This window comes from Lontra canadensis, unplaced genomic scaffold, assembly GCF_010015895.1.
Source record: "Lontra canadensis isolate GAN:19392208 unplaced genomic scaffold, GSC_riverotter_1.0 scaffold43, whole genome shotgun sequence".
In the NCBI taxonomy this organism is placed as follows: domain Eukaryota; kingdom Metazoa; phylum Chordata; class Mammalia; order Carnivora; family Mustelidae; genus Lontra; species Lontra canadensis.
Window position 1 is genome coordinate 9027174 of NW_022631037.1, and position 15506 is coordinate 9042679.

Genomic DNA, 15506 nt, shown 5'->3' on the forward strand with positions numbered 1-15506 from the left:
TCATTTTACAGGGGCGCCTGGGTGGCTCAGTGGGTTGAGCATCTGATTCTAGATTTTGGTCAAGGTCATGATCCTGTGAGATCGAGCCCCACATTGGGCTCTGTGCTGAGTGTGGAGCCTGCTTGAGATTCTATCTCTCCCCCAACCCACGCCTACCCCCAACTCCACTAGTACAGGAGCTAAATAAATAAATAGTTTTACAAATAGAACCTCTCTAAATTTATGGATACATTTGGGGCATGTGTAGGTAAGCTTAGTGAAAGATGCCTGACCAAGTGTTCACACCGATTACCATAAGGTGTCCCTGGAAGGAAGAAGAGGGAGATATCACCCCTTGATCTACACACCTGGGCATTGCTTCCCCGGCTACCATCCATGCATGATTTTGTCTGGTTGTTTGTTAGCTCTAAAGAAAGGAACTAATCTCAAATTCTAGTCACTGTACTGACTAGCCAAGTGACCTTGGAAAGTCCCATAACCTCTCTAAGTCTTACTTTTCTCATCTATAAAATAATGATAATAGGATCTCCCAGAGTTGTAGGGAGGATTAGGAAGATAAGATATGTCAGGTCCGTGGCACAGAGATTATGGTACGTGACTAGCAAATGCAAACCCCCTCTTCCTTCCTTTCTCTACCTGCTCCAGTGATGTTTTCAGAAATGCAAGCCAGTCCCCACATTGGAACCAACAGGTGGATCAAGGTGCTGTACAAACGATTAACCCAACAGCTTCTAAAAGCAAAATAAAAATGGTTGTCTTTGGAGTTAAAACCACTCTGGGTGATTCACATTACTGTTCACCACAACACCCCCCACCACCAATTCATCCAGACATCGAGAGTTACAGATTCAAGAAATAATTGCATATGGTGCCTTCAGGGTGTGAAATTAAGCAGTCAATCCTATGATCTAGACAGCACCCCACTCTGAATCCAGGTTGGGCTGTGTGGGCACCTGAAAGCTGCCTTTCCTCTCCACTCCTGTCTGGATCTCTCATCTTTTCCCTTTCTGGGATGCTGCAGTGGTGGGACCAGTGTCGGGAATCCATATCATTCTCTAGGATCCCCTCACTGGACCCCATCTCTATCACAGAATATTTACTATAAAAACCACATAATGCTAGTCCTTTGATAAACATGTTCCCACTTAATCTTCCCAGCACCTCTCTGAAACAACTGTCACCCCCATTTTACAAATGGAGAAACCAAGACTACAGAAGTGTAGCCACCTACTGAAGGTTCCGTGGTGAGGATATGGTAGCTCATGATCAGAGAAGTTAGAAGACCCAGTGGCTTAAACTCTCTCTCTGCATAACCGTTATTCAGAGTCCCGTGGTAGTGTGTCCTAGGTACTAAGAATGGCAAGTTTCTCTGCGTAAGGGAGAACTTTTGGCTTTTAACTAGTTTTAAGTCTTCTGTGGTTTGCAGCCTCTGCTCATACTTGCAGACTGAACTCCATATCCCCTCTAGTAAGAAAGCTTTTCCTAGCACCAGAGGAAAGGGTCAGAGTCCATTTACTCCCCTCTCTGCATTTAAGCTTTAATATGCACACACCTTAATTATAACACTTACCATGTTTTATGATAACTGTTTGTTAGTGTGCCTATCTTCCCACCCTATGGGGTGTCCTTAAGAGTGCGGGCATTTTCTTTTAATCTGACTCAGTGGAGATGTTTCATTAATTTGCAGATGAATGCACAACTTAATGATTATGTGTTAAGCAGGTTACTTTGCAACCCCTGAGAGGTCCCCAAGTGAGAGAACAGGAAGCCCCTGTTAGATGCCCTTTGTGAAATACAAACCAGAGGACGAGCAACAGAAGAAGAATCCAGAAGCAAAAGAGTTATTCAAATGCTATTCCTCTTATGAAATAAATCTGAAATCAGAAAGGGGCCAAAAGCCTACAGCAGTGGGTATTTTAAACATGCTTATTAATAATGGCTCAAAGTGGAGATTTATTACAGTTGAGAATAGGGAAAGGGACAGTAAATCAGCATTGGTGAGGAAAAGAGCAAGGGAGAGATATGAGTTCTTATTTAAAATGTATTCATGTGCTTTATAACCCTATAGTAGAGATTGCTGTATTGAAGTGGAAGGCTTTATTTGTAGGATTGAATTCACCAAAGATACATTTTATGCCAGTATTCATTTTCCCATCTTTCATTTGCTTTCCTTTGGCCAAAAAGTTGGGGACTTAGTTTATTGCTTGAAAGCAAAAAGAGATTGCCTTAGCGGAGTCTCTCCATGAAAATATCCCTTGCTTCGAATGGTGACTTTGAGCGCTTGTTGGATTCTAGGAAAAATGCTATTTTATTGGCACATATGTTGAAGAGAATAGTTTTTAAAACATTCAATTAGTTCTGCCTTTGAGATAGAATTTAAACAAATCCAAAGCAATAGGATTAAATTCACGTAAAAACCCAACTGTTGCTTAGGAACCGATTCTTTTCCCACTCCAACTGCTCTAAGGATAATCAAGCTCACTCTTGGCTATATTCCAACCAAGGAGATACATGCTTTTAATTCATCAATCAATTCATGGTTCTCCCTTGCCTAAAACTCTCAATGGCTTTCTAATACATTCGAGTCAAGCACAAAGTCCTCACTATGGGCAGCAGAGTTCGGAAACATCAGTCCCTTGTCTACCCAGCCAACCCCCTTTCCTCTCGCCTTTTCTCTCATCTGGTTCATCAGGTTCAAGTTAACTGGCTTCCTCCTGGTTCCTTGAACACATCAGGCTCTTCTCTGCCAAGATCAGTTCTGCTCCTCTGTCTGTGACACACTTTTCCCTGCCACTCTTCAGGCACGACTCCTCTCAGTCCTTCCACGGCTACTAGATGTCACTTCCAGAGAAATTATCTGTGACGAGGCTATGTCTCTATCCATGCTTTATTCTGTAATCCATTGCCATCTTTTTTTTTAAGATTTTTATTTATTGATTTGAGAGAGAGAGAGAGAGAGAGAGTGAGTGGGAGATAGCACCAGCTGGGGGAAGGGTCAAGGGAGAGGGACAAGCAGACTCCCTGCTGAGCAGGGAGCCCAATGACGATGAGGAGCTCCATCCCAGGACCCTATGATCACAGCCCCAACCAAAGGCAGACGCTTAACCGACTGAGCCATCCAAGTGTCCCAGTACGTTGACCATCCTAATTGTCTCTACAGCGTGCTCACCAGAAATGCTAACTCCATGGATAAATGCAAGTGTGGAGATAAACAATAAGCAATAAACAATAAACAATAAATAAATAAATAAATAAATAAATAAATAATAAATAATAAATAATAAACAATATCTCCCGTATTCCCCACTGGGAGCTGTTCTCCTTCATTGCTGAACTACCTGGAACTGATAGTAGGGTCTGACCCATAATGGGTCCTCAGCAAATGTTTGCTGCATGAGTTCTGAGTGTCAAGCCTAACTCCTGGCACGTCACAGGCTGTCAGTAGACACTTTTTAAGTGAGTTTGTCTTCCTCCTTTAAGATTTAGCAAATTCACATAAGCTGCATGAATTAATTCCCAGTGCCAAATTCCCTGCCCATAACCGCATGGGCTATGAAAGTTCTGCTGAGACAAGAAATGAAAATTTAGGACACATAAATAAAAAGGATGTCTAAGAGTTCAGACAAGATGCTGGGCCATCATCTCTAGGATCCAAAAAAAAAAAAAAAAAAAAAAAAAAGGTCCCAGGGCAAATTTTAACTCTCAATATCAAACTTGAGTCCTCAGGTTCCTTGCTCTCCTGATCAGTTTCTTGTTTCAGTGAGAACTTTTCCATTTTTGTATGGGGGTTACCATGATGTGTTAATAAACCAAACTGGGGCTTTTTCTTGGTTCACTGGTTTTGAACAAGCAGCTGATGGGTTTTGCTTTGGGTTTTCCAAGGCTCATATTTTAAGCAGCTGAAATCGCGGTCACTGGGTGTCTTTCATAGCTCACTGCTCCCAGAGCCAAGAGACTGTTTGGGATTTGTAGTTTATGGTAACAATACAGCATTGCCATTGGGGAGATGTTTTGGCAAAATAGCACAGAGCTGCGATACAGCCCTTAAGGGCCATTGTTTGGGCTCTGTGAAAATTAATTTGCAAAAATATCCAGGTCTGTTGTGTGTTCTAGTTTATATGTAAATTAGAAGATTGTGGGAAAAGGATACCAGGAATGATGCCATTCAGACAACTTCAGACCAGTCATCCATTCATTGGTTAGAGTGACTCTCACTCAGTTTTGCTTTACTTACATTTGAGGGTTTTTTTCTTAATGATACATTGAACCAGTCGAGCTAGAAGAAGATACAGCATTAGCCAATATGCCACTATAACTGATGCTTTTAAAAAAATGACACAGAGCTTAAAAACTTGATTGATGGGGACAGTCATGGAAACTAAGAGAAAAGTAATTCAATCGTGATTCTCTCAATTTGGAAGTAGAAGCTGTGTCATAGCATCCCGCGGTGCCACCTTTGCTCCCAGGGGTGGCACGGGGTGTGTAGCAACTTGAAGGATCAATAGCATGGCGGGTAGTTAATGTCAGAATCAGGCGATAATGTTCTGCCCAAATCCAGAGGGAGAGTTTCTCACTCTAAATCCTGAAGCCTTGGTTCACACGTCCAGCCTCGCTGTGCAGGTGGAATCTGCTGGCTCACTCCCATGCGGCAGGAAGTGTGGCATCTCCACGCCCTCCTGTTTCCAGAGGCTTCCTCCTAATGTATTTCCTTAGAACCTAGATGACACCACATTTGCAGACATCTGAGTCTGGTCCTTTGAGCACCTAAGTTCCCTAGACTAGTTTTGACACCTTTGCTATCGTCCCCCAACACTTAACATGGATTCTAAAAGCATGGACTTCTTTCATCTGGACCAGAACCTTCCCCAGCCCAGCTGGCCCCAAGACACCAATCCCTAGAGGTGCTCTTCATGAGCTGTCGTCCCCATTAGATCTCCTTGACATCCCTGCAGAGGAGACCCAAGCAAATCCCCTCTTGCCTGGATTGAAAACTTTGTATCTAACACAGCCACCATTGTATGGCTTTTTAAAAATCCTCATTTTGTTTGCGATGGTTGACGTCCAAAGCAGGTTGGTTTGAGTCTCTGAACTTGACATTTAATTTAACCAGAAAACAGTTACCGATGTTACTTTTGATTTGCCAAAAGAGAAACTGGGAGCAGAGTCTTACAATGGCCAAGGCCATACTTAACTCTGATACTCCTTGGCTCCCATAATCTGCCCTTGTGTGGAGCCTGCTGGGAAGGAGGGACTTGACCCTCTGCCAGTAAGGCTTTCATTTGATGTGTGTGTTCAGGCCAGATGGTCTGTAAGGCACCTTCTATTTCTGAAAGATGAGGAATTCATGGCTTATTTGCAAATGAGCAGTCCAGGGACACCTGGGTGGCTCAGTCATTAAGCAGCTGCCTTTGTCTCAGGTCATGATCCCAGGGTCCTGGGATTGAGCCCCTTATCAGGCTCCCTGCTTGGCGGGAAGCCTGCTTCTCCCTCTGCCCACTCCCCCTGCTTATGTTCCCTCTCTCGCTGTCTCTCCTGCTGTCAAATAAGTAAATAAAATCTAAAAAGAAAGAAAGAAAGAAAGAAAGAAAGAAAGAAAGAAAGAAAGAAAGAAAGAAAGAAAGAAAGAAAGAAAGGAAGGGAAAGAAAATAAATGAGCAGTCCAGTAGTGAGCAAACTTAGATACCCCTTCAGGAGTGGAGCTAGTGAACAGGGGCGAGTGGCTCTCAGCTGTTCCTCCGTTGTCTGAGCAGGTGGTTGGAACCAGACTCAGAGGCCTCAGTAGTGAAGTGGGAATATAAAACCCTGAAACTGTTTGTCATAAAGAATGGCATGCCCAATAAAAGCCCAGGCAGATGTTCCCATAAAGTGTTTGTTGTTTGTGTTTTTGTGGGGGTGCTTTCGGGGTGTTAAGTTTATTAGTAAGGCTCAGAGCATCTCCCTCCCTATGTTGCCATATATTAGCAGTCTTGCAACCCATTTATGGGGTTGGAATTATTTTGGGTAATGATTTTCATGGAATAGATGAAATGCAATCTGCACTTAGCTCTCACTACCTTTATTATGCAGCTGCCTTCCGGGGGAAGACCCCCAGACGTCATAGATGGGCGCACTGTCAAAGAGGTGAGGGTCTCAAGGAGTATTAAAGCTCAAAGGGGGCTGTATTAGTTTCCTGTTGTGGCTATAACAAGTAACTGCAACTTAGTGGCTTAACATGACACAAATTTATTTATCTTATAGTTCTGGGGGTGAGAAGCCCTAAATGAACCTTGGGGGGGCTAAAAATCAGGGTCAGCATGCCAGTGTTCTTTCTGGAGGCTCAAGGGGGGGAGAATCCATTGCTTCGCCCATCCCAGCTTCTAGAGGTCACCTTGGTTTATGTCCCCTTCCTCCATCTCCAACGCCAGTATCTTCTGCCCTCTCTTTCCACCCAAGATCTTCTCTCTATGTCTCTGACGCTACTACACCTCTCTCTTAAAAAAGACCCTTGGGATTACATTGGGCCCACCCAGACAATCAAGGATAATCAACTCATCTCAGTACCCTTAATTATTTCCACACAGTGTCATTTATTATGGAAGTTTAACATCTTAGGATGTGAACATCTTTGAAGGAGGACCATTATCCAGCCTGCCATTAAGGCTATAGAGACCAATGAAAGCCCAAAAGATAAATGATATATCTAAAGCCACCCAGCTCCTCTGGGGCAGTGCCATGGCCTTATCCCAGCATCCTCCTATCTGCCACGTTTCTGTGCATCACTGACAAAGATGGGTAGGAGCAGGCCTGACGGGGCCTTTATTTGCATAACAAACTGGAAATGATTGAGGAGTAAGTATAGGATTGTCAGTGATTTAAAAATAGCAGTATAGAGGAGACAGAAGTTTGTATTTTTAAAAAATGCATGTTTAATTCAAGAGCTTCTTTAAATATTATCATTTGGCTAGGGCGTGCTACCTTCTAAAGATGTTCAGTGACTTGTAGGGATAACATGATTTAAATACTGATGGGAAATGAAAGTGCTAAGGAACACAGGTACAGGTTCTTCTCTTCTTCCTACTCCCACCCCCTCTGCTTCTCTCTCTATATTTATTAGTCTACCCATGGCTGCCATTTGAAAGTCAGTTGGAGTTAGAAAACCAACTTAAAGTCTTTAAACTAAAAGGAATAGAAGAACCAACCAATGGGCTTATTGCCATGGGTTAAGGCAAATTAAGTATTCGCCATATTTTACAAGGAAGCCCCCCTTTGGTGTTGAAACATTCTTCTAAGAATCTGAGAAACTTACTTTTGGCTTTCCTCCCCCTTCTGCCCAGCAATGGCCTGTAACAAATAAAAGGTTGGTAGAATTTTGGATTTCAGTGGTACTAGACATACTCTCCAGCCTGATCCTTCTCCTGAAATGTGGGTCTTTTATAGATTATGTTTGGTAGGGATTTGCTCTACTCCTCTCTTGCCTCAATTTTCTCCATCCGTGACATGAGAAAGACTGTTGGCTGCTTGAAATAAAGGCTGAATTAAATTTGAGTTCCTGAGAGGACAAGTGCGTTTGAGAGGGTTGTGACCTGTTAGTTTCATCTACTCTAGAAATCACTCCCTAACTCCACTACCCACTGTGTCAGGGTGCGGTGCCCCTCACCTAGCGATGCATAACCCACTCACCTCATTCTGCAACACTGCACCCCACTCCCTGCAAAGTGGAATCATTCTTACACATATCTGCCTTACTCTAAATTTACCTAAGCCAGGGCTGGGCATGCAACAGGAGCTCATTGTACTGTCCATGGACACTGTGGATGGATGAAGGAATGAATAATCATACAGGCTCATAGCCACATAGTGGACACATGGATCCAGAGCCTCAGTGGAAATACTGAGCACGGAGGAAGGTGGGCGACAGGAAAAGGCTGAAGATACAGTCTGTGATCTTTACTGATGTAAAATTAATAATTGGTTCCCCCTGCTCTGCTAACTTTCTTAAGCAGAAGGAAACTGGAAATTGCCACAGAAATTTATTTTCACAGATATTTTAATGTGGCATGGAAGATGAGTAGACCATTCCCCTTTGGGTATTTGCCCCCAACACTCCATGTCGTTTCTTCTGCCTATCAAATCAATGCGTTCTTGAGCTACTGGTACATTAGGCTAGTGACACAGTGCTGGATTAAACAAAAACAAGGTCATTTTGCCAAGCTCCCGTCTGGCCTTGATTGGGGGTCATAAAACTCATACATTCCCTCAGTTCGGTTTTGACAACTCACGGAATAACACCTTGTGTATGTCACATGTTACTTTCTTTTAAAAGCTTTCAAAACCTTCTGTATAGAACAAGGGTGATTCCCGTATCATTCCTACCACATGGAAAAGCAGAGCATCAGCTCAGGAATTACTAAATATTCAGTGTACTTCAAAAGATCATGTGGGTGGACTACGCCATCTTTCCACAAAGATGTTAATGCTAGCTGTACTCATCAAAGTCTGAAACAAGATGAGTGGGTCTGAAACAAGAAAATCTGAAGGTAAAACTTAGTAATTGACCAAGAGCCAGGCCGGGAAAACACCCTAGTGACACCCAAGGGTCTCTATAGGTGGGAAACGCCAGGTGGCCCTTTCTGATGTCACCATTTTGGTGCCATGGCTCTTCTTGCATTGTTTCTTAAAACTTCCACCCAGACTAATTCTACAATTTCTTTTTGTTTCTAGTTCCTTCTTTCTGGGGATTGGTGAACTCAGCTTGGAATCTTTGCTCTGTGGGGAAACGGCAGTCACCGGTCAACATAGAGACCAGTCACATGATCTTCGACCCCTTTCTGACGCCCCTGCGCATCAACACTGGGGGCAGGAAGGTAAGCAGCCATGGTACTTCCATTGTGAAGTCAAGGATGTCGGGAGATGCTGATTCTGAAAGCCAGTCCTCTGGGTCTCCAGCTCTCTGATGAGTTTGCCTTTCCATCTAGGAGTAAAATCACAGACCTCAGGTCTGCTGCCAACCAGTGTAATTATGTCTGAATTGTGCTTTCTCTTTCCTAGCTAGTCAAACCCTCATGCTTCTAATTACTTTGTACCCCCTAGAGGTTGCCTAAGGCCCTATCCCTTGGTACCTCATGAAGGTCAGAAAGCAGTGTTGCTTCCCAAGCATATCACACTGGGAAAATGCCTCCTTTTTACTGGGGCTTCTTTTAACCTCAACAAAGTAGGGCAGGGGGGAATTGCTTTAACAAAAGTAAAATCAGAAATTTATCATCTTGGAAGGAAAAACAAATAAAAATCACCTTAGATGATTTATAAGAAAATCAATAATTAATCTTTCTAGGGGCATCTTGGCTGGCTAAGAATCCTAGCTCTTGTCCAGAAATGCTGAGCTATACCTTGTGATTCTCACACCAATGTCCCTCCTTCCCCCACCTCCCATCCCCCCACCCCCACCGCCGTGAGATGTTCCTCCTTAATTTTTGGAAGGTCATAATGCCCGTGGGGTTTCTTGTTGTTGGGCTCTAGCATTTCTCTTGTGGGTTAATTTCTTTCTGGCTACCTTTTACTGTTGAGTAGTTCATTGAAGGTGGGAAATACACACACACAGCAAATTGTGTTTGAAGGTGATTTAGTTATTGTGAACTCAAGAGGAATGGAAAATCATTTGTGTCCAAGAAATTGGGATTAAAATTATGGACAGTCTTTGTTACTGCTGGCAGCCGATTCTCCAGGGTTTGCGTTCCTGAGGCTCTGCCCTCTACTTATTCAGTCCGTTTGCCTTACTTACCGTGGAGTTTGTAAGAAAGTTTTTCTCCTTCTGATATATTGGAATGTATTCTTTCCTATTACATAACTGTCCCCAGAAAACCAAACAAAAAAATAAACCCAAATTCTAATGACGGTTCTCAGAGATGTTAGTAACTTTGACTCAGGTCGCAAAGTGGGTTTTAAAAGGCTTTGCACATGATTGAGACTATCTATCTATGTAGTGTTTGTGTGCTGTTTTGAATATGACTTGAGAAGCATTTTTCTAGAAGAGTCCTATGTAGGTCATGTAGTTTATCGCTCTGATTCCATGGAAATTAACCTACCCAAATTACTGTTCCATTTGAAGTTTTATTTTTATAAACTCCATATATTTATTTTTATTTTTATATTTAACTCCATTTTATAAACTCAAGGGAATTTGCCGTGGGTCCTACACATACCTCTCTCCTTCAAGTCATGACCATGGACAGGCTCAGTGACCAGTGTTCAGAAAAGGCAAGTTGCAGTTTTGACTTTTTGATCACTCTTTCCTTCTTGGAAAGGGCGATGAAGGGAATAATTGTATTCTGGACAAAGGGTGAAGCAGTAAAAATGCAGAATGAGGGTTGGTACCTGAGTTCCAGAAATCAGCTAAAAGGTGACCAGCAATGGGCACCTGGGTGGCTCAGTGGATTAAAGCCTCTGCCTTTGGCTCAGGTCATGATCTCGGGGTCCTGGGATCGAGCCCTGCATCCAGCTGTCTGCTCAGTGGGGAGCCTGCTTCCCCCTCTCTCTCTGCCTGCCTCTCTGCCCACTTGTGATCTGTCTGTCAAATAAATAAATAAAATCTTAAAAAAAAAATAAAAATAAAAGATGGCCAGCAAGACTGAAGCACTGAAGCACTCCTTTTTAAACAAAGAGGAGGATGTGGGAGGTAAGGATGGAAAAGGAAGATGGGGCCAAATCTAGAGGCTGTGTGAAGGAACTGGATCTTTTTCCCGAGTTATGGCAAGTGATTGAAGCATTTTAGGTCAAGAATATGTTGGACCCGGGATGGGAAAGGTGACAAGCTGACGCAAATAATGGACCCATAAGTTTCACTTTTCCATCAGCCCATCTTAGAGGAAAATATTGATGTGAAAAAAAAAAAAAAACAAACTAATTCAAGACAGCTTCTCCTAAAATTTATTGCGAAAGATGAGATGGGACAATTGCATGGTGTTAAAAAGCACTCATAAGTTTTGGCTTGGTTTTTCTTTTTGTTGTTGACAGAGATTTTTTTTTTTAATATATATTTTCAATTCAGTAAAGTGTACCTGATCCAAATCAATTTTCAAATGCACTGGAGTTTGGAATTTTGGAAACATTTACTCTCAACGATGTAAATATTTATATCTGGCACGATTTGTGTTGTCAGCTGTTTGAAGAGCTGAGAACTGTCTGGTGGTTTCCTTTACATTAGTGAAAGGTGGAAAATAAAATATAGATGGTAGGAGGATAAACTAACTGGTAATGAAATGTCTAAACGTGATAGACAGTAGCTAAACCACATTTGCCAGCTTTTTAAAGGTGCCGTTTAATGAGTTGGAGACTTACTTTGGAAGTGAGTATTCAAATCACTGCTGTGAATTTAGTTTTGCCTTGAAGAGATAGGTATCAAAAGGTGTAAAGACCACCCTGCAGAACTGGGAGGTTTTGTAGAACGTGGGCAAGGTGCCACAGTGTGAAGTCTGAGGTCTGCTGGGTATCAGCATGTAAAATGCGTCCCAGTCATTATGTGTTTTATGTCACATTCTTATCCCTGAGCATGATTCCTGCTCATGTTTCAGTGTACCTTATGCCCAAGTCCGTGAATGGCCCCGCCGCAGCCTCTGACTTGTGTTACTGTGTTCGTTTTAATGTGTCTGACCCAGCATGGGGATCAAATCATGAATGAAGGGCTTATCTTAGCATGGGCAAGGGCTGAAATTCGACCTGAATAATAATATATGGCAATCAAAACTTATCGTGTCTTGGATATAACGGAGTATATTCATTGTACTTGAATAATGGTATTTCTTTTTCTTTATAGGTTGCTTCTTTTCAGTGGTAATTCTTAAGTAATGTTTGGGTTTGTTTTTGTTTTTGTTTTTTTTCTTGAACAAGAGTGGGTTTTTTGTTTTGTTTTGTTTTTTACCCCGTTCATATCTGACACATAGGACTCTTATGGGCAAAATTTAAAGTAACTGTGCTTTTTAAAGAATATTCACTGAAGGTTGAGTTGTGTATGGTCACAAGAATCTTTCCTTAGACTCAGTCTCCCACCCTTGACCCCATTCAACTTGACTCCTAATAGTCTAAACAGTTTTGTTTTTCTTTTTCTTAATCTTGGAGTTAATTAATCTATTTTAGAGAAAGCTACTGAGCGAACCCAGGAATTAGAGTAGGCAGGTGGAGATAATTCTTCCTTCACAGTCTCAGATCATTTAAAATCCCTGTATGTGGGAAATTAGATTCTGATTCATCTGGTATTTTAAGCTCAGTTCAAGCCTGATGGACTGTTTTAAAGGTGGAGACCCTTGATAGTCAATGGACTTACACAGATTCGAATATTTTTTTTTACCTTCCTTGTCTTTTTCCTCACATCAAAGTGGGTGTACCTTATGTGTTTGTGTCTTAACTTTTGTGTGCTGTTCACCCAAGTAAGCTTCCTGGTAATGCGAAAACAATGTAGAGTGTGAATGTTACTGAATAGCAAACTATGAATGGCCTGGCTTAATCATTTTGGGGTATAATAGTTCCTCCAGATATTTGCCTGGAGCATTCTCTGAGACAGGTGAGGTGGGTGCTGGAGACTTTCTGGATTAAGAGGTGAGGTTAGTATGTGCTATGGTGAGTGCTGTGAAGTGTGTAAACCTGGAGATTCACAGACCTGTACCCCTGGGGGGGGGAAATATGTTTATAAAAAATAAAATTTAAAAAAAAAGTTAAAAAAAAAAAGAGGTGAGGTTAGCATTCATGGAAGAGGTGTAGTTTTTAGATAACCTCTCTACTGATCTGAAATATCTAAAAGAAGAAAAAGTATATTAAAATGGAGTTAGAAATCACTTGCTGATCCTGCCATTGTAACCAAAAATCAGTTCTGGTATCCTTCTTCATCTTTCTGCTCTTTTAATAAAATGGACATCTCAGGTGTTAGTGACATGAGCATTGCTTATGATACATTAAATGTAAAAGGTAGCATCTAACATCATTCATTTAATGATCCCAATTTGTTTAAAAAGTATCCATGCTATGCCTAGAAAAGAGACCAGTGTTAAGAGTAATATTGTTTCTTTCTACTTTCTTAAAGCTTCTAGATTTTCTATAACAAGTCTGCATTAATTTAATAATCTGAAAAACATGTATAGATTTTTAATTCATCCCTTTGTTTTAGGCAAAAATATACTTAGAGTTGGCAAATGCGGTAGATGGACTAATGCCCTCTCCTAAAGATTTTATATATATATCTCATATGAGATATATATATATATGAGATATATATATATATACATATATATATATGTATATATATATATATGTATATATATATATATATATATTATATCTCCTAACCCCCAGAACTTACGAATATGTTATCTTATGTGGGCAAAAGCTATCTGAAAGATGCAATTAAGTTAAACATCTTAAAATGGATAGATCATCCTCTATTATCCTGATAGACCCATTGTAATCACACAGTTCTTACAAGGAACAGACAGAGGAAGAGTCCAAGGCAGAAAAAGAGATGTGACAGAGGAAGCAGAGGTCAGAGAGATGTGTTGCCATGAGCCAAAAGATTGTGGGCAGCTTCGAGAAGCTGGAAGAGGGTAAAGAAATAGATTCTTCCCTGGAGTCTCCAGAAGGAAGACAGCCCTGCTAAAACCTGGATTGGAGCCCAGCAAAACTGATTTTTGACCTCTGACTTCCAGAATGTAAGATGACCGTTTCAAGGAGATTGGTTGCCATCTCATGCAAGCAGAGGGATGGAGCAGAGGACAGAAGACCCCAGCTGCACTCCTCCCCACCTGCCCTTTGCCAGACTCCCTCTGGGGAGAAGTCAGAGACCAAGACAAGACTGTTGATTCAGTCTACATAAGCCAGCCTCCAGGCCACAGGATGAGGTGAAGGTAGATTTGAAGGGGCAGTTAGAAGACATCCAACAGAAGGCTATACCCTTCATCTACATGACCATTGGCACGTTTCCCATTAAATGAATATGAGATAATAAAACTCATCATTGCCTATAAAATTAGGTATAAATGTCTCAACCTGGCATTCATAGTCCTTGCAATATGGCCCCAAACCTCCCTTCCAGAGCCTTATTCCTCTTACATCTTATGCCTACCTTTGTTCCCAGTGTGAGACTGTGGTACTTTTTTCTTAACTGACCATATCTCATCTTTCCCTGTCATCTGTGCTTTGGCCACAATGTAACCCTTCACCTTACGTACCTTCTGTAACTCAGCACTCCCCATCCCTACCCTTCTATCATTCAGTCTCTGTGGCTCCAGTACTTCCCCTGCCATGACACTCCTCTTGATGTCTTTCATGACTGGTGAAATCCCTCTCCATTTGCCTTCTTAAGTAACTTGCTTATCTTTCATTTAGGACCCGAACCTTGACCTATAGTACATCAGTCTTACCCACCTCATTTTCCTGTCTTAGATTAAGGGCTCCTCCTGATAAATGTGCTTTCATAATTTCATTTTATATCCCTGTGTTTATCTATGATGGTGCTGGTTGATTTGAACTGAACCAAGACTATCTTTGATTACCAAACAAAAGGTTTATGTGGAATTAGTAAAAAGTTGCTTTGATTCAAGGTGGGAAAAATATGAGAAACTCCCATGCTGAAAAGTAACCTTGTGATCAACAGAATCTGTCATTAGGAACTAATTTTCAGTTATTGTACTTCTCCTGAAACGTGGTCAAAATATGTTGAAAAAAAATAATGACTGTGAATTGGTTAGGTGCCTAAAATCTTATTGCTTTTTTATTTTTAAATTTCCCCATGAACCTGATAGCAAAATTTAGTTAACCACAATTAATCATGGCAGTGTCTACATTGCTATGTTAAGAAACCTTTTATGAGTAAGGCATTTATGTTCCTTCAAGGACTTTACGATATATTAGGGAAGAAAATATAGATATACAGATGTTAAATCACACTAGCTGATTTAAATAACTGCTTGAGATAATAGTGGAAGAGATCCTAAGGAAGTAGTGAAATGATTAATTAGCAAATCAACCATTTTGACATTAGTATTTAATGGTGGTAAGAAGTTGGGTTGGCTGAACCAGGCTTTATGGAGTGCTAGAATGTGAGTTAGCATGGGCAGGTAGGTGGAATGAAATTCTGTTTGCAGGGGGGTCTTTAAATGTTAAGACGTTCTGGCTCCACGTGTGAAAGATTGAAGAAAATGTAAGGATAGATCCATTTTGCTATCTAAGTATGTTACGGTGGTACTGGTTTTTATTGGATAAGTGATAGTAAACTTACATAGATAAGTATTCTTTCCCATTTGAAACTCATTAGATATCTTTAAGTACAATGGGTCTTTTTATACTGAAGCTCTGGTATGGAAATGATACATATAATTTTACGTGTGCTCATGGGATAAAGTAGATTTCTAAGAGCTGATGAGGAAGTGAATGTAATTCTTTCTCATTTGTATTTTGTGGTTTGATAAATTTCTTGACTTGCCATACTGACAATATCCTTTCTCAGAAGGATGCAATAAAGGATCTCCTTATTTGAATCTAATTCT

The 15506-nt window shown here is 41.2% G+C and overlaps 1 protein-coding gene across 1 annotated transcript in view; it reads left to right on the forward strand.

Annotated features, from left to right (window-relative positions):
- Positions 1-15506, forward strand: part of CA10 (carbonic anhydrase 10) — a 491091-nt gene that overhangs the window by 196383 nt on the left and 279202 nt on the right. Inside the window, exon 3 of the mRNA XM_032872027.1 lies at positions 8701-8843. Within this exon, the coding sequence (XP_032727918.1) occupies positions 8701-8843 (143 nt within the window). The remainder of the gene's footprint in view (positions 1-8700; positions 8844-15506) is intronic.